Raw genomic sequence first — 26203 nt, 5'->3', positions numbered from 1 at the left:
TTGCCATCTCTACCTCACAACCAAACCTTCCCAAAAAAATCCATCAGTTTTACCTCAGAAGTGAATTAATATTTCAATTTGTGACTAAACTAACCAGATCATTAAGTGTTTGAGAGTTATGTTTCATTAATTTCATACTCCCAAACACCCCAATTCATTAATTTAATTACAATATTTAAGGGTAGAATTTCTCCAGTGTTCTCCTACTATAACTTCTGTAGAAGATCAGACAAATCCCTGTGGAAGTTGCAACCATTGTGTTTTTAACCAGACCACATACAAAGTTCCTTAATTTATTACACTTCCAGATGTGAAACCCCAAACTGTTAAGCTCCCAGATGAAAAATGGTGAACTTGTTTCCTTCTTTATTCACCACTGCTTTGGTTGATTGCAACAAGATTAAATTGGAAAGGATCCCTTCCTGTAGGAATGCCTTTCTCCCAGATCCAAATGAACTGATGTTTTAAAAGGAGCCTATTTAATCAGGCTTTCTGGAATTAACAGAAATAACACAGTGTGGAGCTGGAGGAACACAGCAGGCTAGGCAGCATCAGAGGAGCAGGAAAGCTGACGTTTTGAGTTGGGACCCTTCTTCAGAAATTAACAGTTAGTTGAATGTTGTAGCCATTGCAGTGGAGGTTACCGGGAGCCTTGAAGTTTATAGTCGAACAGTCGGTTTCATGATCCTTCATTTTGCAGATTGGTTGAGATTCTGTAGATCTGATTCCTTTCAACAGTGATTGAAATCCAGAATTCTGAGTGAGACACACTCCTTTGTTATCCTGTTTCCTTTTTGCCTGTGTACTAGCTAGCTGATTTCTAGCAATCAGAGTTCAGGAGGGCCTTTACCTGCAACACAGGGGTGACGAAGGGATAGTTCTTTGACTGTGACCTTCACAGCATTCTAACACTTGAGCCCAGGCTAATATTTACAAGAACAGTTTGTCCCATTCAGTTGAGTCGAAATTTTTTTTTTAAACCCTTGTCCTTGTGTATTCTTTAAAGAAAAATACATAAAGATATTGGAATTACAAGTTAAAACTGTCAGTATTTTGGGGTTCATGGTCATGACATTAGTTTTTCAACATTTCCATTTACTTCAGAATCAGATAGTGGAAGAAAGAATATTTTAGATATTCTTAGGAGCTACCTCTCACAGTTAATCAGCAGATCTCAGCTGTCAGTTAAAAATGCAGTAAGTCAAAACCCAAATGACGACCGACTGCTATCCGAGAAGGACAAAGGGAGAATCAACAGACAGCTCTGAATGAATGTCATGTATTTTAATGAGCAGTACTATCAATATCTCGCCTGCCTGATCTTTGCCAAGATATGGCAAATAGCAAAGGAAGGGAGGAAAAGAATACATGACATAAATAAAACTGAAAAATCTCCAATGCATTAAATTCAAGGAGACATTTTAGCTGCAAGCACAACCCGATTCATTGAGCTCTGTCGTTATTAGGCTGATCATGAGACAGAAAGGATTGAATAATGAACATCAATTGTTTACATAAGAACCCACTTGAGCACGGTAAATAAAATGAGCAGTAACATTCACAATTGGAGGCAAAATCCTAACTAATCCTTTAAATGGATCATTCCAAATCACAATTCATATATTATTAGGGATATGAAAGTAGGTGATTAATAGAATTGAACAGTCACATTTAAACTAGAGGACTGGCTGCAGCTCAATTCACAAAGTCGTGGTGGTCATGACGTTTCCTCTTCACATCTGCCATTCTGATTGCTTTGGTAGAGGACTGTGGGAAGGAATGTTTCTATGCTAACTCTGTACACATCAACTTCTTTACAAATAACAGGAACACATTCTAGGAAACAGAATCATGTTGCAAATCCCATCTTTTCTGACTGATAAGGATATATGGAATCAACTTTAAGTATGGAGCAGAAATTCGATTTTGTCCTACCTCTTTCTCAGAAGCCATGAAGGACAATTCTGGGGACCAATGTCCTGCACAAAGGGATAGTTCTTTAATTGTGACCTTCACAGCATTCTAACACTTGAGCTCAGGCTAATATTTACCAGAACATTTTGTCCCATTCAGTTGAGTCGAAAACCCAAGCAAGTTGGTTGAGCAGGCATGATGATGGCCCCCAGGACTTAAAGTTAGACTTTACAAAGTTTAGAGGCTATTCCAAGTATGAAAACTTCATGCGTTTTGGAGTCGGGAGCAGAGCAGAACAAACTGACAGAGTGAATGGTGCAGTTTGTTTCAGGGATGCCTCCCTGGATGTTCTGTTTTGACCCATGAGAAGACCCTGCATTTTCAGCATGCTGAAGACTTGTTCACTGGTAACTGGTTGCATTATATCTATCATCGTTGTGCTCTTCAGACTCATTGGCTGAGTTTCTCTTGGGTGTCATCAACCGTCTCTGTAAGTGGGAACTTCTGGGTGACCCAACAGATAGCCATCAAGCCTGTTTCAAGGTGCCAAGTAATCAAGGACAGTTCAGAAGGGCAAGATAGACACATCTTAGTAATTGCCTAGGGATCTTGCACACATCTGTTAGTGACTACACCAGCTATACCTTTTGAAATGGCTCTCCTCGTAGTTTACAAAAATCCCCTTGCAGATCATGGAAGTGCCATAATTGCCACAAGTGTGCATTCAACAATGTTGTGCACCTTGAAAAGCAATCAGAGTGACAAATCTCAGTAACAATCAATCATTCTGACAGGCATCATCAGTAACAAAATTGCCATAATTGCCCACTCTGGCAAACAAGCCATTAGTTAGCTGTCTAACATATTGCTTGCCTACCAACTGTGAGATTCTGCAAATGTCTGCACAAAGCCATGACAGGAGCTGATGACAAAGAAGCCGAGGTTGAGAGCCACTGGTAAAGTATGTCCAACATTTAGAAGCAAGTCTTGTTCCAGCAGACTGCAAGAAACAAAACCAGAACAAGACCCCGAGTGTCATGAGGCACCAGAATTCCAACAAAGAAAGGAAGCTCATCCTTTACTTGTTACACCATAGGTTGAGGGTGTGGCCTCTTGCACGCTGAACCTCATTGCTGAAACCCTATCTTTTTTGACCTGCTGGTTGGTGAGGAGCATGCTGTTGTTGCTTTTGTGCTGATATTGATCATCTTGGTCCTCATCTGAAGTCCAAAGTAAAACAGTGCAAGTGGCACCCAGACTGATCTGATAGAACTACAATGTGGAAATCAGAAGACATAACCTTTGATCTGTCAGTTTCCTCAGTAAAAAAAATTAAACAATGTCTTTTACACACACAGGCAATATATCACCTGTGGGGTTTCAATTCTTGGTGACATTTTTTCCTGTTATATCTTCAGCCCACTGCCATAGACAAAAGGGGAAAGGGGCTGCATTTAAATGATTATTCCTTTTCCCTTCTCAAGTTTGATAATTCGGTTTCCAGCCATTCTTCTCAGAAAGAGAGAAAATGAGACAGATAGCAGTTCTGAAGAAGAACTGTACTCGAAATGTTTCACTCTCCACAGATGCTGCCAGACCTACTGAGTTTCTCCAGCATTTTGTTTCTTTCAGATTTCCAGCATCTGCAGTATTTGTTTCCATTAGAGAAATTAGTTATTTTGATGCCACAGTGATGCAGTGAAATGCCATTCATTACTATCTTGGAGTTAAGAGGCGGTGATAATGGACTAGTGGGAAAATTCTGGAGCTTCCAGGCTAATTCCAATCATGGGATTATAGCAGCAATTTTAAGAGTCTGGCAGTGTTGACCATTTGTCTTTTTTTTTTAAAAGAAGGATTTAAACCTGAGAATCAAGAGAGAATATATATTAACCAACACAAAATTATCTTACTTCATGCCCTCTGGCCATTACACTGTTTATTTGCTGCTAATGTATTTTTGCCCTGGTTTCACTGGCATGATCCAGGAAGCCCAGGAAACAAGTGAGTCCAAAGCTTAATAGCAAAAGCTGCATTAATAACCCTGCAATTAAGATGAAATATTCAAGTTTGAAATTACCACATATTTATAACCTGCCTCTCCTGAAGGGGTTGCTTGCTACAGTTCCATGCAGAAATTGGCAGCTTGCAGCCACCTTCCTCGCACATTGTCAATTTCCCTATTAGTAGTAGTTTTCAACTACTATCACTTGCTCCAAAATCCATGCATTTCAGCCCTTCAGTATGTAAATAGGCTGCCTACTGCCTATTTTTAATTCTCTCACAGAAACAGAGAAACTGTATAGTTACCGACCAGGATTGATCCACAGCTGCTGTATTCAGACAACCACACGTACTTATTTAAATGAAATTTAATGAAAACTGCCTACAGAACTGGGAGGAGCAAGTAATTTGTATTGTTTTAATCCTCCCTATGCAATTCATATTCCTCTACTCCCCGCCTTTTCTTATATCTGTAAGATACCTCTTAAATGTTGCTGTTGAATCCGTCTCCTCTGGCAGTGCATTTCAGGCCCTTACCACCCTCTGTGTAAAAAAAAACTTACCCCTTTTTCCTTATACTTGTAAGTAATTGACATTTCTACATTGGGAGAAAGACTCCATTTTACAAAATTCTATTAGGTCATCCTCATCCTTCGACATTCAAGTGAAAACAAACCAAGTCTGTCCAATCTCTCCTCATAGCTAATACCCTCTAAGCGAGACAACATCCTGGTGAAATGTTTCTGTACCCTCTCCAAAGCCTCCACATCCTTTGGCAGTGTGGTGACCAGAACTGCACACAATGTCCAAATGTGGCCTAATTAAAAGCTCTGTACAGCTGCAACATGATTTGCCAATTTCTTTTGTACTCTCTGCCCCAATCAATGAAGGCAAACATGCTTTATGTCTTCTTGACCATCTTAACCACTTATGTTGCCACTTTCAGGGAACCGTGGACTTTGTATGTCTGGATCCCTTTGTATGTTAATGCTACCAAGGGTTCTGCCATTTACTGTATACTCCCCTTATGCATTAGACCTTCCAAAATGTATCACTTCACATTTGTCTGGATTAAACTCCATCTGCCATTTCTCCGCCCAAGTCTCCAAAGTATCTATAGCCTGCTGAATCCTGCGGTATTCTCCGGCAATCTTCCTCATTGTCTGCAGCTCCCTCAATCTTTGTGTCATCTTCAAGCTTACTAATCAGGCCATTCAATATTCTCCGTTTACATACGTTACAAACAGCAGGGGGCCTAGTACTGATCCCTATCTATTTCACCTGAAACATCTAAATCCCATTACATTTAGCTGCCAGTTTTGTCCCTCTCTCAACTACATCTCTGTAATAGCTACAACTTCAGAGTTACATGTATTAAGCCAAGCTCTAATTTCATCTGCCTTATCTGAGATATTCTTCAAATTAAAACAAATACATCTCAGACCACCAGTGCTGCTGTGTTCAGTAACTTCTCGCTGTATGTTCTTCCTTTTAGTCTTACTGATCTTAGTCTCAGGTACCTCCTTTGTCATTTTACTTGCTGACCTACTGATCTGGCTCCCTGCCACCATCACCACATGAGTGTTTGCCCTGGAAAACACGCCAATGATCCACATACCTGAAGCCGTCTCTCCTACACCAGCTCTTTAGCCACGCATTTAATTGTGCTAACTTCCTATCCCTAATTTCACCATCATGTGGCACAGGAAGTAATCCCGAGATTACAACACTAGAAGCTCTGCTGTTCAACTTCCCACCTAACTGCCTGAACTCCCTTTGCAGAGTCTCTTCTCTTTGGTGAAGATCTTGCTAAACGTTGAAGAGAGGGGGGCAGCACCTACACAGGTTCAATTTGAAACAGGCCGAGAGCCTGTTAAAGCCTTCTCCACTGGAGAACGTTTAGCAAGATCCCCTTTGTGGGGACCATGGGCACAGTGAGGTTATGATGATCAGTTTAATTGGGACATCGTGGGAGTGAATGTCTTCACAAATTCCCACTTGTGCATCGTAACTTCAATCCTTGTGTCATATTTCCAGACATTTTGCTACTCTTCCATTCAAGATATGCCAAAGGACAAGAAAACAAAAGAGGTCCATGCAGAAACTCAAACTCGTTTTTAAAATTTCATTCACAGGATATGGACATCACCTGAGAAGGAGCAATTAGGGATGGGCAACAAATGTTGGCCTAGCCAACAACATCCACATCCCGTGAATATTTAGCCTGGAAATGAATTTTGGTATAATTTACAATTGCTTGGATAGAGTAACCTGCACTCCTTGCAATGTAATGAAAGATAGTTAAAGGAAATTAAGGCCCAATATGTTTTTGATACAAGTTTATTTCACAATTTTACCAAGTAATTTGCAAAGTCCAGCATTATTTTAAAACGTGCTGGAGAAAAAAAGGCTAAAGCAAAGCTCATGGCATCTCCCAAAAAATGGTAAGCCATCTAAGTTTAATCAGGGGTTCATTCATTATGCAGAATGGGCCTCTTGAAAGGGAGCTAATTGTGGAGGATAATACATTGCATGATCCTAACTACAACATCAAAAGGAAGAGAAGCTAGCCATCGGAATTAATTTACAATATATCCAAGGTTCACAAGGAAGAGATAAAGACCTTGTCCCTTTTAAAATTGTTAGTCTGCTGCCAAAGTCCCCATGGTCCCTCTTCTGGACCTCAAATTAGAAAGCAATGGAGTCATTCATTTTTCCTAATCACCACCTAAATGCAGCAAAATAATCTAAGATCCCTTTGAGGAGGAGGAGACTTACTTTCACAGCAGCTGGGATGAGAGAGAAGGCAATTCCTTTCTCTTTCTGTCATGATACCACCAATTATAACAGCACTATAAGGCAACCCAGCTTGCATTGTCAGAATATCTTCATTCCTGTCAGAAGATCACACTAGGCTGTTTGGCCAAATAATTGGTCAACTTTCCACCCTGGGCTAAAAGAGCTTTGGCAGGGTTAGAACTCAAATCATTTGACTTCATATTCTGCAAAACAGAAGTCGCCAGTGTCTGCAAGAGAAAGACTGATTAGAGTTAGATATAATGTGGGGTCTCTCCTTAAGCTTGATGATGATGTTCAGAAGGGCACATTTACCTGATCATTAGCAACAGTGCTTCTATTTGCTACTACATTAAATGACTTGTATCTTATGGCTTTAAATGCTTCTGTGATCAATTGTACATTACCTGTTGCAAAATAAAGTTGCATTTGGCAATTTCCCTCTTTCCATAAAATGTTTTCACACATCTGGCTTTCAATACCCAGAAATAAAAAAAAAACATGGGATACATGCCCAACTCTGGTATCCACTTCATCCTGTTCCTATTATTTCATGGACAAGAGACACTGCCGCTCAGTTGCTTGACAGGAGAGACTGGTGACACTTATGCTAAAAAAGTGCCTTAGTGTAGACCGGAAAAATTGTAGCACCTGTAAACATTATTCATTATCATTCTGAACGGGAGAATAAAACTACCTGGTGTTTACATATCAGATATTATGGATCTTAACAAAAATGACAGATATAGCTTCTGGCTTTTCTTCTCCCCAAGATGAAAGAAAAAATTAAAAAGAGTTTTCATAAAGGTAGGGACTCCACCTTTAAAATTTCAAAGAACTGCAGGCTCCCACAACATTCAATATAAAGAAAAATTAGGTCTATGTCACTGTTCAAGGTAGCAGCATATGCTGGTGCATGTTGCATTTATTATTATCCGTTGATAAAGATCAAGCATCTCATTACTATGCAGTAAATATACCTTATTTTGCTTGATATTATTCACAGAGCCTTTCAATTCAACTGGCTTGATGTCATTTCTGTTCTCTTCTCCACACGCTGGAAAAAAAATCCATAAATGTATTATTGTCCAAGTAAGAATTGTATCACAAGGTATTTTATCATTAGGAAAAGTGCAGGAAATATTTGTGAACCACTTTGCCAAGCTTTTCTGATTACTTTCCACAATGTAAATTATGCATTCTGCCTGCTGGAGAGGTCTCATATTATTGCACATCGGCTTTCAGAAAACATGGATATTCTTTCCACCCAATACTATTTTTGGTATCACTGGCAAGACCATCATTTAGTTACCAACCTGAGCTATTCTTGAGAAAGTGGTAGTGGCTCTTCTTTTAGAATGACTGCAGTCCGTGATTGCAATGAGAGTAGCATACCACAGGGCTATGAGGTAGGGGTTTCCAGGATAGTATCAATAAAGGAACAGTGATATATGTCCAACGGTTTCGATGAAAGGTCATTGACCTTGAATGGTGACACGATTTCTCCCTCCATTGAAACTGCCAGGTTTACTGAGCACTCCCTGCGTTTTCTGATTTTATTACCAGAGTTTAATTCTTGTTTATCAAGAATCTCATTGATACAAAAAAGATGCTGCCTACACCTCAATTTTTAATTCATTTTTTTCCTGCTTTTTGATGCTGAAAGACACACTGTGCATTATTATAACAGGTCACATTTTTACATCTTTTTATATAGTAAAACATCTCAAGATACTCATAGGAATGTTATCAAAGAAAAGTTGATACTGAGCACATAAGAAGATTGTATGCCAGGGGAACAAAAGATTGGTCAAAAAAGGTAGGTTTTAAGAAGGATCAGGTGAAGAAGCAGAGAAGTTTAAGGGAGAAAATTTCAGCACTTAGGAACTCGCAACTGAAGGCATGGCCACAAATGGAGAGGCAAAGAAAATTAGAGGTGTGCAAGAAGTCGGATTTGGAAGAATGAATGTTTTTCCAAGAATGTTTCCATATCAATTTCCAACATTTGTGGATTTTTTTCCCCTTGTTATCTCTCCATTTGGTTATTATGAATGCAGCTCAGTGAGATATATATTTAATTGTGACCTTTTCAATACAATATAATTGGAATTATTTTTTAAAGCAGTAACTGGTCCAAAAGCTGATACTTGCTGTACAAAGATAAAACCTGGTAGAAAGTCCGTTATGAGGTTAATCCATTTTACTCAAAGGATGGTATCAGTAATACATAATAACCTTCTACATTGAATCAATGCTTCTGATGCAAAGTAAGTGTGAGTGGGATTGAGGTACTCACATGGTGTTTCTCCTCTTGCAGCAATAGCAGCAACCAGCTCTTTGTTCACCTATTGTCAAAAACAAGCAACATAACTTGAGAGTGGGCACTTGCTCTGATTAACAAGCTGCTGTGCTTCGGCAAATGCATTCTGCAGCAAAAGAGGCCGAAGAATACTTAAACTTTCAAAAAATGGATAAAAATATTAACAACACAAAGATACTTTCAGTAAAGTTTTGCTGGAAATGACAACTGACAGCAGCAAAAGAGAAGTTAAATTTATTAGGATTGGAAATATTGAATACTAAAGTTCCAATCCATTCAGAAGCTGTGGTGGCTACACTCAAAGCCAAATGTTAACTTAAATTATTGTTGTGAAAATTACCACTTCCAATTGTTCAGTCAGGACACTACACTATAAACTCTTCTCTGGCAAACATGGTTTTAATAAAGTGATTGCAGTTATAGGTTTCCTCCCTAAATAAACTGTCATTCACCACACACATTTTAATGTGTTTCAAAGTGATAAGGTGCCACAGAAGTGAGCTCTCGTTAACTTCAAATATAGATTTCAAAGGACGGTTCACTATCTATTACCAGTATATCATAGATGTGGCCCTGAGCTTTCTTGGAATTTCTGTGGCTGCACTGTCATAAATGCACCAGATATGGGGTGGAAACTCTGTTTAATGTGTAAACCAATGATGTATTTCCAGTGATGTAGCAACGGCAAAGCCTGAGCAATTCAACGCCAAATCAATTGAACAAAGAACAATGGATATTCACTTAAACTGCAGTTTGGATGACCCACAAGGATCAAGTGTCCTTTGACCCCTCCAGGGTCTTTTAACCCCTGCAAGTTGGTTTGTACCCAGGGGGAGAGGGTAGTATTAAAGTCCAAAGATCTATAATACACCTCCAATGCACCCACTTCCCAGTTTATTCGATGTGTTTAGGGTGACTGAGGAACTTGCTCTCAGGAAAAGGTCTGTAATTAAATATTTTAATGAGGCTGTATTCCTCCACTCCAACAAGATTTTTACTTTTAATGTCTGTATCACTGATGAAAAGCTGTTTGGTTCCTGAAAATCTAAGCTTATAGTAGTTGGCATAAATTTCTTGCCATCATAACAAAGCCCTTTAGCTGTTTTGCAATCTGCAGCCACCTTCCAGCAAATCCAATCTCTTCTCCGACAAAAAGTGAAATTGCTGGCAATACTCAGCAGGTCTGGCAGCATCTGTGGGAAAAAAGCAGAGTTAACGTTTCAAGTCGGGTGAACCTTCATCAATTCTTCTCTATTGCCTTCAAATAGAGTCAGCCTGTAAACTGGCTGCCACCTCACTTTCATCTGTTTTACACAATGACCACGGACCACCTTCACCAACAATTGCTGCAACCCTAACAGCTGATGTTACATTTTTAGTGAAAGGGCAGTGTTTCACATGAACTTCTTAATTCATAAGAAATAATTTTTTTACCGTGGTCGATAAAAGAGCAAGAGCCTGTATTTGGAGGATTTCATCACATGATGCTATTTTCTCCTCTGCTGAACTTTGCTCTGATCTGAAAAGATAAAACATTGGAAAATTCATAATTCTTTATTTAATTCAATATGTTTATTTAGTTTGGAACAGTGTAAGATATTTACTGTATGCTCAGAGCAGAGAGAAGGATATCAGCTGGTGACTTTCATTTCCTCATCTTAAAGGTCAGAGGTTCAGAAACACTTGACTTCATTTACTCTTTTTAAGATGGTTATGATCCAAACATTTAGCAATAGCACACAGCTTAGATGAACAAACATTTGCAGCACTTAGAGCTTAAGTGGACAAATGCTCAATACAACCCGAAACTAACAGCGTGGATCACAATGCACAATGAGTTCTTCCAATAAACACAACATACGAAAGAACTGCCGCATCCAAATTTAGTTGTTGGTGGAAAGCAGTCTGGCATCAAATGTGCTGTTGAATGCCTGCACGCCTCAACAAGCACTCAGTTCCTATGCACTGCTAACATTGTTGGAAGTTAGGCTGCACTACGCAAAGCCAAACACTCAAGGGAGAAATTGGTTCGGGCTGGAGTGAGGTTTTAAGTGGCAGAAGAAGATATTCTCAGCAGGAAAACACTGGCTAATGGTCAAAGGGAGAAGATTTTTTTTTAAAGCAACACCTAAGGCCTTGGCACAAGAGATGGCCTCAAGAATTGCAGAGTCACAGAATTGTAATACTGAATGAGGCTATTTGGCGTATTGTGTCTGCATGGACTGTCTGAAAGAGCAGTTCATTCGTGCCATTCAACTGCTTTGTCTAACCCACACGTTCTTACTTTTCAGATAACCATCAAATTCCTTTTTAAATGCTCCAATTGATCCTGCATCTACCACCCTCTGAAGCAGTGGCTTCCAGATGTTTTCCTCCATGTCACTTTTGTTTCTTTTACCAATTATTTTACATTCACACCCTGTCACCCTTTATTCTTTCACGGAAGTGAACAGTGCCTTATAAATGCTGGACAGGCTTTGGGGAGTCAGGAGACAAGCTACTTGCTTTAGAATTCCTAGCATCAGATCTGCTCTCCCAGTCACAGTAATTATATTTCTAATCCAGTTCAATTTCTGTTCTTGGGTAAACCTGAGGAAATTGATATTGAGGGATTCAGTGATTGTAAGACCATCGAATATTTCGGGGTGATTGTTAGATTCTCTCATGAGAGATGGCCTATGTCTGACCCTTGTGTGGCATAAATGTTAATTGCCACTTATCAGCCCAAGTCAGAATGTTGTCTGTATTTTGCTGTATATGGATCAAATGGCTTTAGTATTTGAGTTGTCATAAATGGTGCTCAACGTTATCATTGATTATTGTACATCAACAGTTGATCTAATGATGGAGGGAAGGTCATTGGTGAAGCAGCTAAGAATGCTTGGGCTTAGAATGATACCTTGAGTAACTACTCCAGCAAGGTTCTGAGACTGAGATGGCTGATCTAATCACAACCATCTTGTGCTGGTATGACTGCAATGTGTGGAGAATACTCTGCAGATTTCCACTGACTCCAGTTTTGATGCTGCCTTGATGTCAAGGGCAATCACACTTAATGCGCCTCTGCAGTTCAGCTGTTTATTTTTCACGTTTGGACCTAGATTGTAATGAAGTCAGGAGCTGAGTGGCCCTGGCAGGATACAAATTAAGCATCAGTGAGCAGGTCGTGGTTGACCAGTGCGAGTTCCTTTTTTGATATCCAAAATAATTGATCCATCCATTGTACTATTATTCGATTTAAAATTATTTAAAGGGATTGGCTGTCACTTGACTACATTTGCCTCATGAATATACATCTTGGTGTCAGTAGGAGATAGGTTTGTGTGCACATTTAAAGACACATTTGGTCCCTCTGCTTAGTGATGAAGTAGCTAGGCAAAATAACCCCAATTATTTAGAAACACAGCACTGGAGTACATACAGTAATTTATAATTATTTGAGAGGTCACTCTTTTGAGTCTATGTACAATTAATTGCATGCATTGATCAACTATTGATAAATCAAATACATGGGTTTGTGTCATTACAACTGAAGTGCAAAAACTGCATTTTACCCCTAATAGTTATGTTTGTTTGTCATTCATTTCCCTGCAGATTAAATTCCTTTATAACATTTTACCCGAATCTTCCATCGTCCCCAATAATCCTGAAGATGACAGCTTCAGCTGCGCTAGATTTCTACAGGCACTAACAGTCTCTGATATGTCACCTAAGAGGTTATGTTATTCAGACATTTCTAGATATCTTACCGGTCACTTTATGATATCCTGATTTCAGTGAGAACCTTAACTGCTTGAATCACATATCAGTTATACTCACATGTTACTAAAATTACTAGGTGGAAAAACTATTTTCTAAAACCTAAATGTTGAATTCCAGCAATGCACATCTAGCTATTCCTTGGGCATGTTACTATGCTAGGCAGAGTTAACTACACATTTTTCAGCAACAATCACTAAATCATATCATTCCCAGCTGATGGAAAATGTACAAAAAGTTTAACATGGGAAACATTAATGGTGTTCAAAGAACTGTAAGTGTAATTGGTTCATGGGTCACATATCCTGTTGAAATTTGCTTTCAAATATTCTTATCAATTATGTTAAAATGCGATATTCCTATGTTTGTTCCTTCCAAAGTCTCCACCTCTCTCTCCTCCTTAAAGACACCTTAAAACCAACTTGTTCACCAGGTTTTTGATCACCTGTCCTAACACTTCTTTCAGTAGTTTGGGGTAAAATTTTGTTTGACAATTACCCCTGTGAAGCTGTTTAAAGCATTTTACAATGATAACAGTAGTATATAAACGCAAGCTGTTGTTGGTATACGTGGCATTCTAATAATTTTTTCAATAGTAATCTGATCACTGACTGTAATTAGTCACTGTCACACTACCACTACCAAAGTCCTGTTCATCAGTTTGATGGTGGCTCCAGTGCTACTCAAGACTAGGTGTAGGACATGAAACTAGAGACTTCTGATGCTGAGATGAGAGTGCTACTCATTCTAACCACATTACATTGTCTTCCATGGTTTTTAATTCTTCCCCTTTCCACACTTGGCATCTACCTTACATACAGTCATAGAGATGTACAGATGGAAACAGACACTTTGGTCCAACTCGTCCATGTTGACCAGATATCCTAAATAAATCTCGTCCATTTGCCAGCATTTGGCCCATATCCCTCTAAACCCTTCTTATTCATGTACACATCCAGATGCCTTTTAAATGTTGTAATTGTACCAGCCTCCACCATTACTTTTAGTTTTGGATCCACCCACCCCAGGGAAAAGACCTTGACTTTTTATCCTATCCATGCCCCTCATGATTTTATAGACCTTTGTAAGGTCACCCCCTCAGCCTCCGACACTCCAGGGAAAATAGCCCCACTCTATTCAGCCTCTCCCTATAGTTCAAACCCGCCCGATCCCTGCAACATCCTTGTAAATCTTTTTTGAATCCTTTCAAATTTCACAACATCCTTCCTATAGCAGGGAGTATTCCAAAAGTGGCCTAACTATATTCTGTGCAGCTGCAATATGACCTCCTAACTCCTATAGTCAATGCACTCACCAGTAAAGGCAAGCATACCAAATGCCTTCTTCACTATCCTGTCTACCTGTGAATCCACTTTCAAGTAACTATGAACCTGCACTCCAAAGTCTTTGTTCAATGCAGCACCTCACATTCATCTAAATTAAACTCCATCTGCCACTTCTCGGCCCATTGGACAATCTGATCAAGATCCCATTGTACTTTGAGGTAATCTTCTTCGTTGACCACTACACCAACTATTTTAATGTCATTTGCAAACTTACTAACCATACCTCCTATGTTCACATACAAATCATTGGCATAAATGATGAAAATCAGTAGCCCCAGCACCGATCCTTGTGGCACATTGCTGGTCGCAGGCCTCCAATTTGAAAAGCAACCCTCCACCACCATCCTCGGCCTTCTACCTTCAAGCCAGTTCAGTATCCAAATGGCTACTTCTCCCTGTATTCCATGTGATCTAAACTTGCTAACCAGTCTACCATGAGGACCCTTGTTGAATGCCTTACTGAAGTCCATATAGATCACAACTATGGCTCTGCCCTCATGAATCCTCTTCATTAGTTCTTCAAAAAACTCAATCAAATTAATGACGCATGATTTCTCACACACAAAGCCATGTTGACTATTCCTAACCAGTCCTTGCTTTCCAAATACATGCAAATTCTGTCCTTCAGGATTCCCTCCAACAATGTAACCACCACCGATGTCAGGCTCACCGGTCTATAGTTCCCTGGCTTTTCCTTACCACCTTTCTTAAATAGTGGCACCACATTAGCCAGCCTCCAGTCTTCCAGCACCTCTCCTGTGGCTTCCCACAGAGTTCTGGGATACACCTGATCAGGTCCTGGGGATTTATCCATGTGTATGTGTTTTAAGCCATCCAGCACCTCCTGCTCTGTAATGTGGACATTTTTCAAGATGTCGCTTTTTATTTCCCCATGTCCTATATCTTCCATATCCTTCTCCACAGTAAACACTGATGCAAAATACTTGTTTAGTATCTCCCCTATCTCCTGTGGATCCACACGTAGATAACTTTGCTGATCTTTAAGGGGCCCTATTCTCTCCCTAGTTACCCTTTTGTCCTTAGTGTATTTGTAGAATCCTTTAGATTCTCCTTAACCCTATTTACCAAAGCGATCTCATGTCCGCATTTTGCCCTCGTGATTTCCCTCTTAAGTACACTCCTACTGCCTTTATACTCTTTCAGGGATTCGCTCGATCCCTGCTGTCTATAGCTGACATGTGCTTCCTTCTTTTTCTTAACCAAAACCTCAATTTCTTCAGTCATCCAGCATTTCCCACACCTATCAGCCTTGCCTTTCACCCTAACAGGAACATACTGTGTCTGGACTCTCATTATCTCATGTTTGAATTCTCCCTATTCCCAGGAGTCTATAGTTGCAGTACCCATCCTCTTCTTTAACCTTCTCAATTCTCATCATCCCTCTTCCCTTATAACTCTGAGCTAGCTTTCCATGGGCCTCCATGCGGCTCCCCAGCTCTAACCAGCTCCACCCTCCTCTCTCATCAGCTCTTTCCCTTCTCTCCTGAGCCACCCACCTCCAGCAATGTAATACATACCCCCAACCCTGCCCTAGTTTCTCCACCCCTCCACTAGTATTTCTTCACCTTCACTGTTGCAATGCACACACACACACACCACACCCAAATCTAATCGCCCTTTCCAAATGTCACTCAAACAAAAGGCTGGTTTTGCCTTTTTGCAAGTCACAACATGTGCACTTTTCATATAAGACTCACCCATTTCCTGATCTCCAGTTGTAGAATAAGTCGTAGCAATGTTCGTCAACAAGTATATTTGTTTTGGTGACATCAGGCGGATTTAGCTATTTACAATCTTGATTGCAATGTTTGTTTTATCAACATCATCCATTTGCAATGATTTATTTAAAGTTGCCTGATTTTTCTCCTCTGGCAATCTTTTAACTTACTCAGTGAAGCAGCATGTGCAGGTGCAAAAAGTAATTCAAGCCAGCAAAATCTTTGTAGATTTTAAGCTGCAATGCAGAGCAGCTTATATTTTCAGTCCCTTTAAAATCATTCTCTGTTAAGGGCAAGTTAACCCAAGTTAAATAGCATACAAAACTGAGCTTGTGGAGTATCCAACACTGAACAGATCGCAAGCTTCAATGGAAGTGAAAAGTGGAAGAGATTTATAAGCAGGCAGCCGATTAGATATTAGCTGTTTTAAATTCTCACTCAAAATTACAAATAATGTTTCCTTCTGTTTCACCCACTTTATCCTTGTTGTCATACAAAGTCATTCTAAAAAGAGGACAATTATTACAGAAAAGTAATAAGATATACTAACATTACTTGCAGATTTGTTCTGGATTGAACATAAGGAACTATGTGGCCGAGCAGTCTTACACCATTTTTCCACTCGCCTTCCTTCCTGAAGGGACAGGCCAGATCATCATATTCATCATTTGAAAACTGGTAGATGATGTCTTTATCCTGAAAATTCTCTTGATTTTCCATCACTGAAATAAAAGGATAATTTGTGACATTATTCAGTGATTTGTGCTGTGAGAATCTCACAGTGCAAGCTTTAAAGACTTAAATAAAGTATTATTAAGTAGTGGCCTGGTCTGCCGACTGTAGTAGTAGAAAGTGGATGGTACGCTGTTTCCTTACAGAAAATGGAAATGTTTCTAGTTCAATCAAGTGGAGCGTTTAAAGAGACTATATCACCTTGGAAAAAAAAATATCTGGCTTGAGAGAAAAACTTAGAGCTAAAATCCAACACAATGGCCACATATGCCACCACTTAATTTAATTTTTGTAATTATACAGCATTGCTAGAGATTTATTAAATAAGATCTTATATCTCCAAGTTAATATGAAACAAGGTGCTTAATGTTCTTTCACTTTCTGAAAATCCACTTAATTTATGTAGTATGAATTCAGATCATTATTGTTGTTGATCTAAAATAATATTTTTTTAACTGCATCAACATCACATGATAAAGAAATTGTAATGTATGAGTGTTCCTGAATGTGCCATTTTTTGAACAATGGCAGTTGAAAGGGAATTACATCACCATCTGCAGGGATGCAAAGTGAAGGCTCGATATAGTCCACGTTCTTCTGAAATTCAAATGAAAATGATGCTTTGGGTGAATAAAGGCCAATGAAACTCCTGCCATTTCTTTCCTAGTAAAATTTAATAAGCAAGGCAATGCCAACATGAACTGTAAACGCTACAAACAGTCATAGTAGGGAATTTATTCTCCTTGAGTGATGAAAGAAATGAAGAGACATTACAGATGTACAAATCGCACTTCACTCTCATAAAAATGACTATTTCCAGCTACTTGAACATCCAAATGAAGGAAATGACATAATGTCTTGAGTATAACTGAGATTAGGGCAGTTAGATTTTGCCACTATTTTTAACCAATGCTCTTCTTTCTCGCAATATTTTGTTAGTTTAATAGATGCAAGGCAGTACTGAGAAAAATGCTGCCTCAGGAGGAGCTCATTTTTCAGATGAGATGCTAAACAGAGGCCTTTAGTGAAGACCTGCTGGTCACTTTGCCTGTTGTCACACGCATGTGTTGTTCTACCTGAGTGGCTATATTGTGGCTGATGGAAGATTGCTGATTTTCAGGAGGGAAAACAACACATGACCTTGCAAGACCACCTTAAGTTGCTCTGGACCTTCAAGGCTGAGCTTCTGACAGTATCATTTTGGCATGGATAGCAGCCTGACAGGCTGAGGGGCACCAGCTAAGGCATTAACAGATGGCCAGTGGTCAGACAATGAATGTTGTTATTCCTAAGAGAGGACTGAAGTTTTGTGCTTCTTGGTATCATCCCACGAGACAGCCTCTCAATGATGAGGTGGTGGCATAGTAGTAATGTCACAGGTCTAGTAATTAGGGACATGGATTCAAATTCCAATGTGGCATAATTAATAAATCTAGAGTGCCAAAAACTAGTCTCCATGAAACTATATCCCTTCGGGTTCACTATAGGGAAGGAAATCTATCATCCCTTATCTAATCTGGTCTACATGCGACTCTAGACCCACAAAGTGATTGCCTCTTAACAGGCCTCTGAATTGGCTAAACAAGCAAGCCACCTGGTTCGAGGGCCACTAGAGATGGACCACAAATGGTGGCCTTACCAGCAACACCTGTATCCCATGAAAGAATAAAACAGTGAGTCATTTGTGTAATCTGCTGCAGAATAGAGAACCACAGAGCTTGTGTACTCCAACAGGAATCATTTAACTTAGATGGCTTGCAGTGTGGGTTCTATTCCCACACTGACTCAGGTCATCATGAAGGTGTGCCATGAGGATCAAAGCTAGGTCTGCTGCTTTTCATCATTTATATAAATGATTTGGATGTGAATGCAGGAGGCATGGTTAGGAAGATGTTGTTAAACTTGAGAGGGTGCAGAAAAGATTTAGAAGGATGTTGCTAGGACTGGAAGATTTGAGTTATAGGTAGAGGCTAAATAGGCTGGGACAATTCTTCCCTGGTGCACAGGCTGCGGGATGACCTTATAGAGATTTATAAAATCATAATGGGCATGGATAGGGTGAATAGCCAAGGTCTTTTTCAGAGGGTAGGGGAGTTTAAAACTAGAGGCCATAGGTTTAAGACGAGAGCAGAAGGATTTTAAAAGGACCTGAGGGGCAACTTGTTTGTGCAATGCATGATGCATGTATGGAACAAGCTGCTAGAGGAAGTGGTGGAGGCAGGTACAATTACAACATTTAAAAGGCATCTGGATGGGTATATGCATAGGAAGAGTTTAGAGGGACAGTGGCCAAATGCTGGCAATTGGAACTAGGTCAGATTGAGATGTCTGATGGCACAGACAAGTTGGACTGAACGGTCTGTTTCTATACTGTATGGCTCTAGGGCTCTATTATCAATCTCAAGGACAAGTATTGTGCAGTGAGTATCATCCCTGCCTCCGAGGCAGGAAATTTGATTTGACTCCCACCCCAGGACTTGATGGCCTTGGAAGGTGTGTCCATAACATGGTAAAATTTGTTGGATACCAACCTGTAAGTCCTTCCAACACATGTGAATGGTGGCCAGCAAGAGTAAGACAAATTTCTGGTTGGCCATTATTGGAAAGAACAGAGGGCTCAACGTTCACTATCCATAGATCCAGACTACAACCTGCATGAAACCACAACAACTCGGATTCCCTGAGTAATCTGTAACACTGGCCCACTACCAACCACCTCTACATTGCAGTGGTATTAAATTTTTTTTTCATATGAATGACAATAAATCAATGAGTAGAAAAGTATAACGGTCAGCATAATAACCATAAAACATACTTCTCCAAGTACCTTTATTGCCCAGCCTATGATTTGTTTACCTGACCATGAACCTCAATTAGCAGAAGAAAAGATCAATTTGCTCAGACGGTGTTCTGAAGAAAAACACATCTTACAGGAAACAAAATTATTTATTTCTGTTACAAAAGCTGAACATGTAATTTATTTTCTCTTCCTCTACATTTATTTTCCCAGGTTGATAATTCTCAATGAGGTTAGCGGTTTTCATGTTTTTTTTAAAAACTTGTTTCAATATTTTTTAAACATGGTTTATTTCTTGGCCTCTTTTAATATTGCTGATGTATTTTCTTTTAGAGATGGGTGATACCAAATTAAGGTGGCTTCTTCCTTCACCAAGGAAAAATGGAAAGATACAACTGGTTATAGACGTCTAACCACTTGTGACAATATTCCCTCTCATGCTTGTTATAATATGTTTATTCTTTCTCTTTCCAATACAACTGGTAATTAAATCTTTCATTCTTAACAGAAAATCAGCTCTTTGGCAAATGACTATACAGGCCAATAAGACTGAAGCTCAGGGTCAGACACTAAACTAATCATAGGCTGGGCACTAAAAAGGTACTAGAGTGAGTTTATCCTTTATAAAAGAGTCAGCACAATAATAGTATGTTCGGGCTCATTGAGTTATTGTCCTTCCTTGTAAAAGTTTCAAAAACAATTTACTACACAGTAGCTATGATTGGTGTTACAGTTCTTAGGGAGGCCAGTAACAGTGGAATGGATGTTTGGTGATTCTGCTAAATACTGTAATAATTCAGCAGTTGCCCTCCCTAATGCTCTCCTGAGCACCGGATGCCTTCCATGTATACTTTAAGCATTTCCTTTACTTGGAGTAGACAGTAAGCATCATGGCCAGGGATTCCTAATATGGCAAGAACAGAAATTCCCACTTGCAAAACTCAACAGAATCTGCTCCAGGCTTGAAGATTCATTGCCAGACAGGAAATGAAGCCTGGAAATCTGTGAAGAGTGCATCAAGTGGTCAAAGAGCTCTGTGAGAACCTCAGTTATCCAGAAACTCAAATTTAAGGCCCACTACATGTTGTGAGATCCTATTTGTATTTGTTACATATAGAAAGTAATTGTGCAAAGCAAAATGGAGGCTTGGACATCAATAAGAGGTACATTCATAATAAAACATTCCTTTTTGATTATTTTGCACTCAGTCCCTATTGAGGGTTTATTAGGGGAGAGGCTTACTACATGTGAATTAATTGGGAGGTTCTGTTTGAGGGATTCATTTAGGGGGAGTTATTATCTGGGGCTTCTAATCAAGATTGGTTATTTGGGAAGTGTAGCAAAGTGCCAAATACCACGTAAAGCCTCTCCTCCAGATTTTCCTTGTACCCTCCAATGAGAGGCCACTGAAACCCAGTGGGGCTACCTGGAAGAAGCTGGGGCCATAGCAGGGAAACCAGCGCAGAGGCCTCAAGGGGCAGAGGAGAGGACATCATTGGTGGCTCAGTGGTTAGCACTGTAGCCTCACAGTGTCAGGGACCCGGGTTTGATTCCAGCCTTGGGTGAATGCGCAGATTCCACACAGACATTCTCCCCATGTCTGCGTGGGTTTCCTTTGGGTGCTCCGGTTTCCTCCCACCGTCCAAAGATGTGCAGGTTAGATCGATTGGCCATGCCAAGTTGCCCATAGTGTCCAGGGATGTGCACTCTGTTTCTTTTCCAAGTGGAGAGACAGCATAGTATATTGCAAGATCTAAGCATTTAATTGTTTGCTTTCTCTTTTGGGGAGATGGAAATAAACAGTTCAACATTTTGGCCTGCTGTGTTCATCCAGCCCTGCACCTTGTTGTCTCGGATTCTCCAGCATCTGCAGTTCCTACTATCTCGAGTTCAACAATAGCTGTCTGCTGCAAGTCTGCATGGTGAGTTTTCTCAATATGATACACTCTACAAAAGTGTAAATTACTCTTAGAAATTGTCAATTATTTTTCAGAAAATCAAAGTAGTCCCTACATTGAAACCAAGAAATTGCTTAAACCGGGAAACCACTTGAATTGAATATCTTTTCATTCAAGTCAATACAAAGCTACTGCTTCTAGTATCACAAGCATTTTAGGCTGAAAGGGCTGTTCACTCAGTAGTTTGCACCTAAAAGATACAACTACTGTCTTCACTTCAAACTGTCTCAGATTACAATTTACATTACTATTGCAGTCAGTGATGAGTAAAGTAATAAAAACATGTCATGGTCCAAGGTGTCAAATAATGACACAGAAAATTTATGGCTGCATTATGGGCAGCACAATCACTAAATAGAGCGTTGCAGTCCATGAGTATGAAAGGCGAGACCTGACTGATTCTGGTAAAAGGACTGTGTCTGTCAAACCAAAAGTTGTTCTAAGCAGGAAACAAGTAACCAGACCACAACAACTTCATACACTACACTTTAAACTAGTTGTAAGATCCAAGAAAACAGAGTAACAGTCCATGAAGTGGCACCTTTGCTGTCTGTTAAATAGACTGGTCCCAACACATTTAGTGCCTGACAATTTATCAGTTGTACTTTAATTGAACCAGGGATTTCCCTCACAAAGAAATTTACAGCTTGATTATAATTGTTGTTGTGTTTCCCCAAATCTTAAAAATGGTTTAAAATTTAATGTCAGGTTAATATGACATGATGGATGTATCTGCACATACGTTGATGGATCATGATGATTATTTTCAGTTGGGAACATACACTTTGAAATTTTAATCATTCTTGTAGTGTCACCACCATTGCCTATCCTTACAAATCTACTTAATTTGCAAACATTTACTTTTCAGCATTCTAATAACAGAACTCAAGGTACATTCTGAAATATCCAAAATCATCACCTGAACACAATGAGTGTTGCCGATGGAGTCGATAAATTGCCTACCTCTACAGCAGATAAATTGAGGTGATACCACAGCACCCACTATGGACATTGTGAAAATTACCTAATATCAGCCCTTTTCACCATGATAATGTCGTCAGAAATTCCAGTAGCCTTAGTGATTTTTTTTAAATTTTCTGAATAAATGCCCTCTGTCCTTTACCACGTTTTATTTTTTTCTAAGCATGCATCCATTATATCTCTTAAACTGTTTCAAAGGCTTTCACTACAGCTGACGCTATACACACCCATGTAATTTATGCCTTGACCTTGTGGAAAATAATAGAGGTGAGAGCAAGTGAATTGCAGTTACTCTGGAATAAAAAGCTAGCCTCGTGGCAGCTATGTAATCACTGTCAATTGTTGTAAAAAAAAAGGGTGCAGTAATGTCCTTCTGGGAGCAAAGTCCGTCATCCTAACCGAGTCTGGCTTACAAACGACTCCAGACTCACAGCAATGTGGTTGACTCTTAATTGCCCTTTAGGCAATTAGGGATAGGCAATAAATGCTGGCCTAGCTCGCGAAACTGAAGTCACATAAATTAATTTTTAACAAACTAAAGGCTTCCATCATGTAAGCACCCATTACAGTGCAGTGGCTTTAGAACTTGTAGCCATTTCATATTATATAGTATAAATCTGATTGAACTTGATGGCATTCTGTAAGCAGATGTAAAACCAAGATATGGTATATTTTTTGTTCTTATGTATGTGCATCACTTGTAAAACTGGTGCTAGAGAGGTATGTTGAGAGGAAAATTTGTCAATATTGAATCTGTTTTTAAATTGTCAGAGGAAATCATACTATCTTTATTTGGCAAAAAAAAGAGTTAATGAAAACAGGACTCTGTTAAAAAAATAAAATCATATATAGAAATGGATAGGAGAGATACACATAAGGCGGCAAGGCACCTGTGCTACATTTCTATCCATTGCTATACATTTGTTTAATGATGCCAGCCTTTTAGAGCCAGTCAAAAAGTGCAGCGGCACCATGTTACCCAGCCCCAAAACAAACCGGAGACACTGCTCTTTTTATAACCAGCTGCGGAAAGTGAGAGTTTGCAATGGCAAGCAATCTCAGTTGACCAACCAGTGCCTTACTGCTTAAATATGAATGTGACCTCCATAAGGTAGAATTTTACACCATTTTTGAAAATGAGATAGTTCAATCTGAAGCAAAAGTGTTAAATTTGAATAAGAGAAGTAATGATGACATGACACAACAAATTGGCTGAGGCAGATTGGAAAACTACTTTACATAGGCAGTGGATAGTCTTCAAGGAAAAAAATAGATTACCATATATTCCTTCAAGGGAATCAAAAAAGCCAGTCAACTGTGGCTGACAAAGAAAGTGCGGGATTGTATAAGATTAAAATTAAAGTCTTCTAAAGTTATACCTCCTAAAATGCATCACCTTACACTTACCAGGATTAAATTCTAGCTGCCATTACTCTGCCCAATTTACCAACTGATCAATATCAAATTATAGCCTGAGACCATTCTCTTCACTATGAGCAATACTAACAATTTTCGTTTCATCTTCTACATTCACATCCAATTCGTTAATGAATTTAACAAATAGCAAGGGTCCCAGCACTGATCCTTGTGGTAACCACTGGTCACAGGCTTCCCATCACAAAAGCATCCTTCCGTCACTTTTTGCCTCCTATTTGTAAGCCAATTTTGGGTCCAATTTGCTAAGTTACCTTGGATCCCATGGGCTCTTTTACCTTTTGGATCAGTCCTGCATGTGGGACTTTACCAAAAGCCTTACTGAAGTCCATATAAAATACATCAACTACAGCACCCTCAGTGTATTTCATCACCTTTTCAAAAAACACAAATTATTCAGACAGGATCTCCTTCTAATAAATCTGTGCTAATTATCCCTGATCCACCTTTGCCTTTCCAAGTATTAATTCTGCCCCTCAGCACTTTTTCCCAATAATTTCCCTACCACTGACATCAGATGACATGGTCTGTGATTACCAGGCCTATACCTGCTGCCCTTCTTGAACAAAGGAACCATATTAGCTATCCTCCAGTCATCTGGCACTTCACCAATTGTCAGCGAGGTATTACATATCTCCACCAAAGCCCCAGCAATCTCCTTCCTTACCTCCCATAGCAGCCTGGGATACATCTTATTCGGCCCTGGGGATTTATGCACCTTAATGCTCACTAAACATGTTCTATAACCTCACCATCCCAGCCTTCACTTACAGTTGTGAATCCTTGGAATTTTCTACCCCAGAAGGTGGTGAAAGTCTAGTGTTTGATTATATTTAAGGTAGCAATTGAAAGATTCCTGAATATCAATGGCATAAAGGCTCGTGTGGAGAGTGTGCATAAAAGATATTGAAGTGCTTGATCAAACGACAGAGCAGGTTTGACATTCTGAATTATTATTCCCGTTCCCATGTTTCTATAAGTTTGTGCTTTTTTAAAAAAAAATTCCGACACAGATAAAACTGATTTCCCACTAGATCACATAAGTGGCCCAGCTGTCAATATTTGCCCACTTTTGTGAAACCAGAAGCTGAAGCTGGAATGAAATTGGTAAGCGAGTGTAATTGGCACATCCCTCAGTTCTGAAAACTATTTCATTCATTGAGCACACATTTACCTGAAGATAGAATTCCCAGATCTAACAGAATCTGCCAGATGCCTTCTGCCTTGGTCCGCGTATAGATGAAAGGACATTGATCCAGTAACCAGTCCACCATTTCAAAACCCACACAGCAGGTCCTGGGGATAAAAAATACTTTTACTTCAAATTTAAAGGGGTATATATCACACGAATTTAGTTTGTTTTGTGCCTATTGTGAGAGGTTAGCAGATTTATTCTTCTGTATTTTCCCCATGCCTTTTACATTATAGACTTTTTCTTATTGTCATTCTGAGAATAGGAAAGCACAAACTGATTCAAGTGTAAACATTTGAATAACCTCAATGGGCTAGATACTATTTGCATTTAATTACTCCATGCTAATCACAAAAGGTCAAAACACCCTGTGAATTTATACCCTTAGATCAAAGAGATAAGTAAGAAAAATGATCAATGCTATATTGCCTAGCAATGCTACTGATTTGAACATTCTTCCATGGAATAATTGAAAAAGCTTTGCAACTGCTTTGAAGAATTCTGAAGAAAGAATTCTTTATTCTTTTCTAGTCAGATTCTACATATAAATTTTTAAAGAAAATTGTCCCTTGATATATTATAAAGTTCAAAGTGTGTACATTTGTAAATATAGAGATCTGTTGAATGCCACTAAGCTGGGAAACTAATTGATAGTATGCAACATGAAGGCCTAAATCCCCTCAATCAGGCCTAGCTCACTTCAAATAGTATAGAGTGAGAGTCATACAGCGTGGAAACAGACCCTTTGGTCCAACCAGTCCATGTTGACAGTATACCCAAAAGTAAACGAGTATCACTTGCTTGTGCTTGGCCCATATCCCTCCAAATATTCCTTATTTATTTACTTATCCAAATGTCTTTTAAGCAATGTAACTGTACTCACATCTGCCATGTCCTCAGGAATTCATTCCACACACGAACCACTCTGTGTAAAAGAATCTCCTCATGTCTTTTTTAAAATCTTTTTCCGCTCACCTTAAAAATATGCCCCTTAATCTTGAAATTCCCCCATTCTAGGGAAAAGACATCTGCCAATCATCTTACCTATACCCCTCACGATTTTATAAACCTGTATAAAGGTCACCCCTCAACCTTCTACACACCAGTAAAAAAACTCTCAGCCCATCCAGCCTCTCCTTACGACTCAAACCCTCCATTCCAAGCAACATCCTGGTAATCTTTTCTTCACCCCCTCCAGCTTAATAATATCGTCCCTATAACAGGGCAATCA

The 26203-nt window shown here is 39.4% G+C and overlaps 1 protein-coding gene across 4 annotated transcripts in view; it reads right to left on the bottom strand.

Moving 5' to 3' along the window:
- The window catches only part of rapgef5a (Rap guanine nucleotide exchange factor (GEF) 5a), a 162451-nt gene that overhangs the window by 112994 nt on the left and 23254 nt on the right, over positions 1-26203 (bottom strand). For 3 of the 4 annotated variants that reach the window (XM_020530166.2, XM_048613850.1, XM_020530167.2), the window contains exons 4-8: positions 24955-25076; positions 16429-16600; positions 10469-10553; positions 9011-9059; positions 7695-7771 (exon numbers count right to left, since the gene is read on the bottom strand). In XM_020530166.2, the coding sequence (XP_020385755.1) occupies positions 7695-7771; positions 9011-9059; positions 10469-10553; positions 16429-16600; positions 24955-25076 (505 nt within the window). Of the gene's footprint in view, positions 1-7694; positions 7772-9010; positions 9060-9374; positions 9431-10468; positions 10554-16428; positions 16601-24954; positions 25077-26203 lie in introns of those variants that run through there. The other variant, XM_048613855.1, reaches the window with a different exon arrangement.

This window comes from Rhincodon typus, chromosome 2 (genome assembly GCF_021869965.1).
Source record: "Rhincodon typus isolate 14 chromosome 2, sRhiTyp1.1, whole genome shotgun sequence".
NCBI classification, from domain to species: Eukaryota; Metazoa; Chordata; class Chondrichthyes; order Orectolobiformes; family Rhincodontidae; genus Rhincodon; species Rhincodon typus.
The sequence above is the reverse complement of the archived record's forward strand: the minus strand, read 5'-3'. Positions and strand labels throughout refer to the sequence as shown.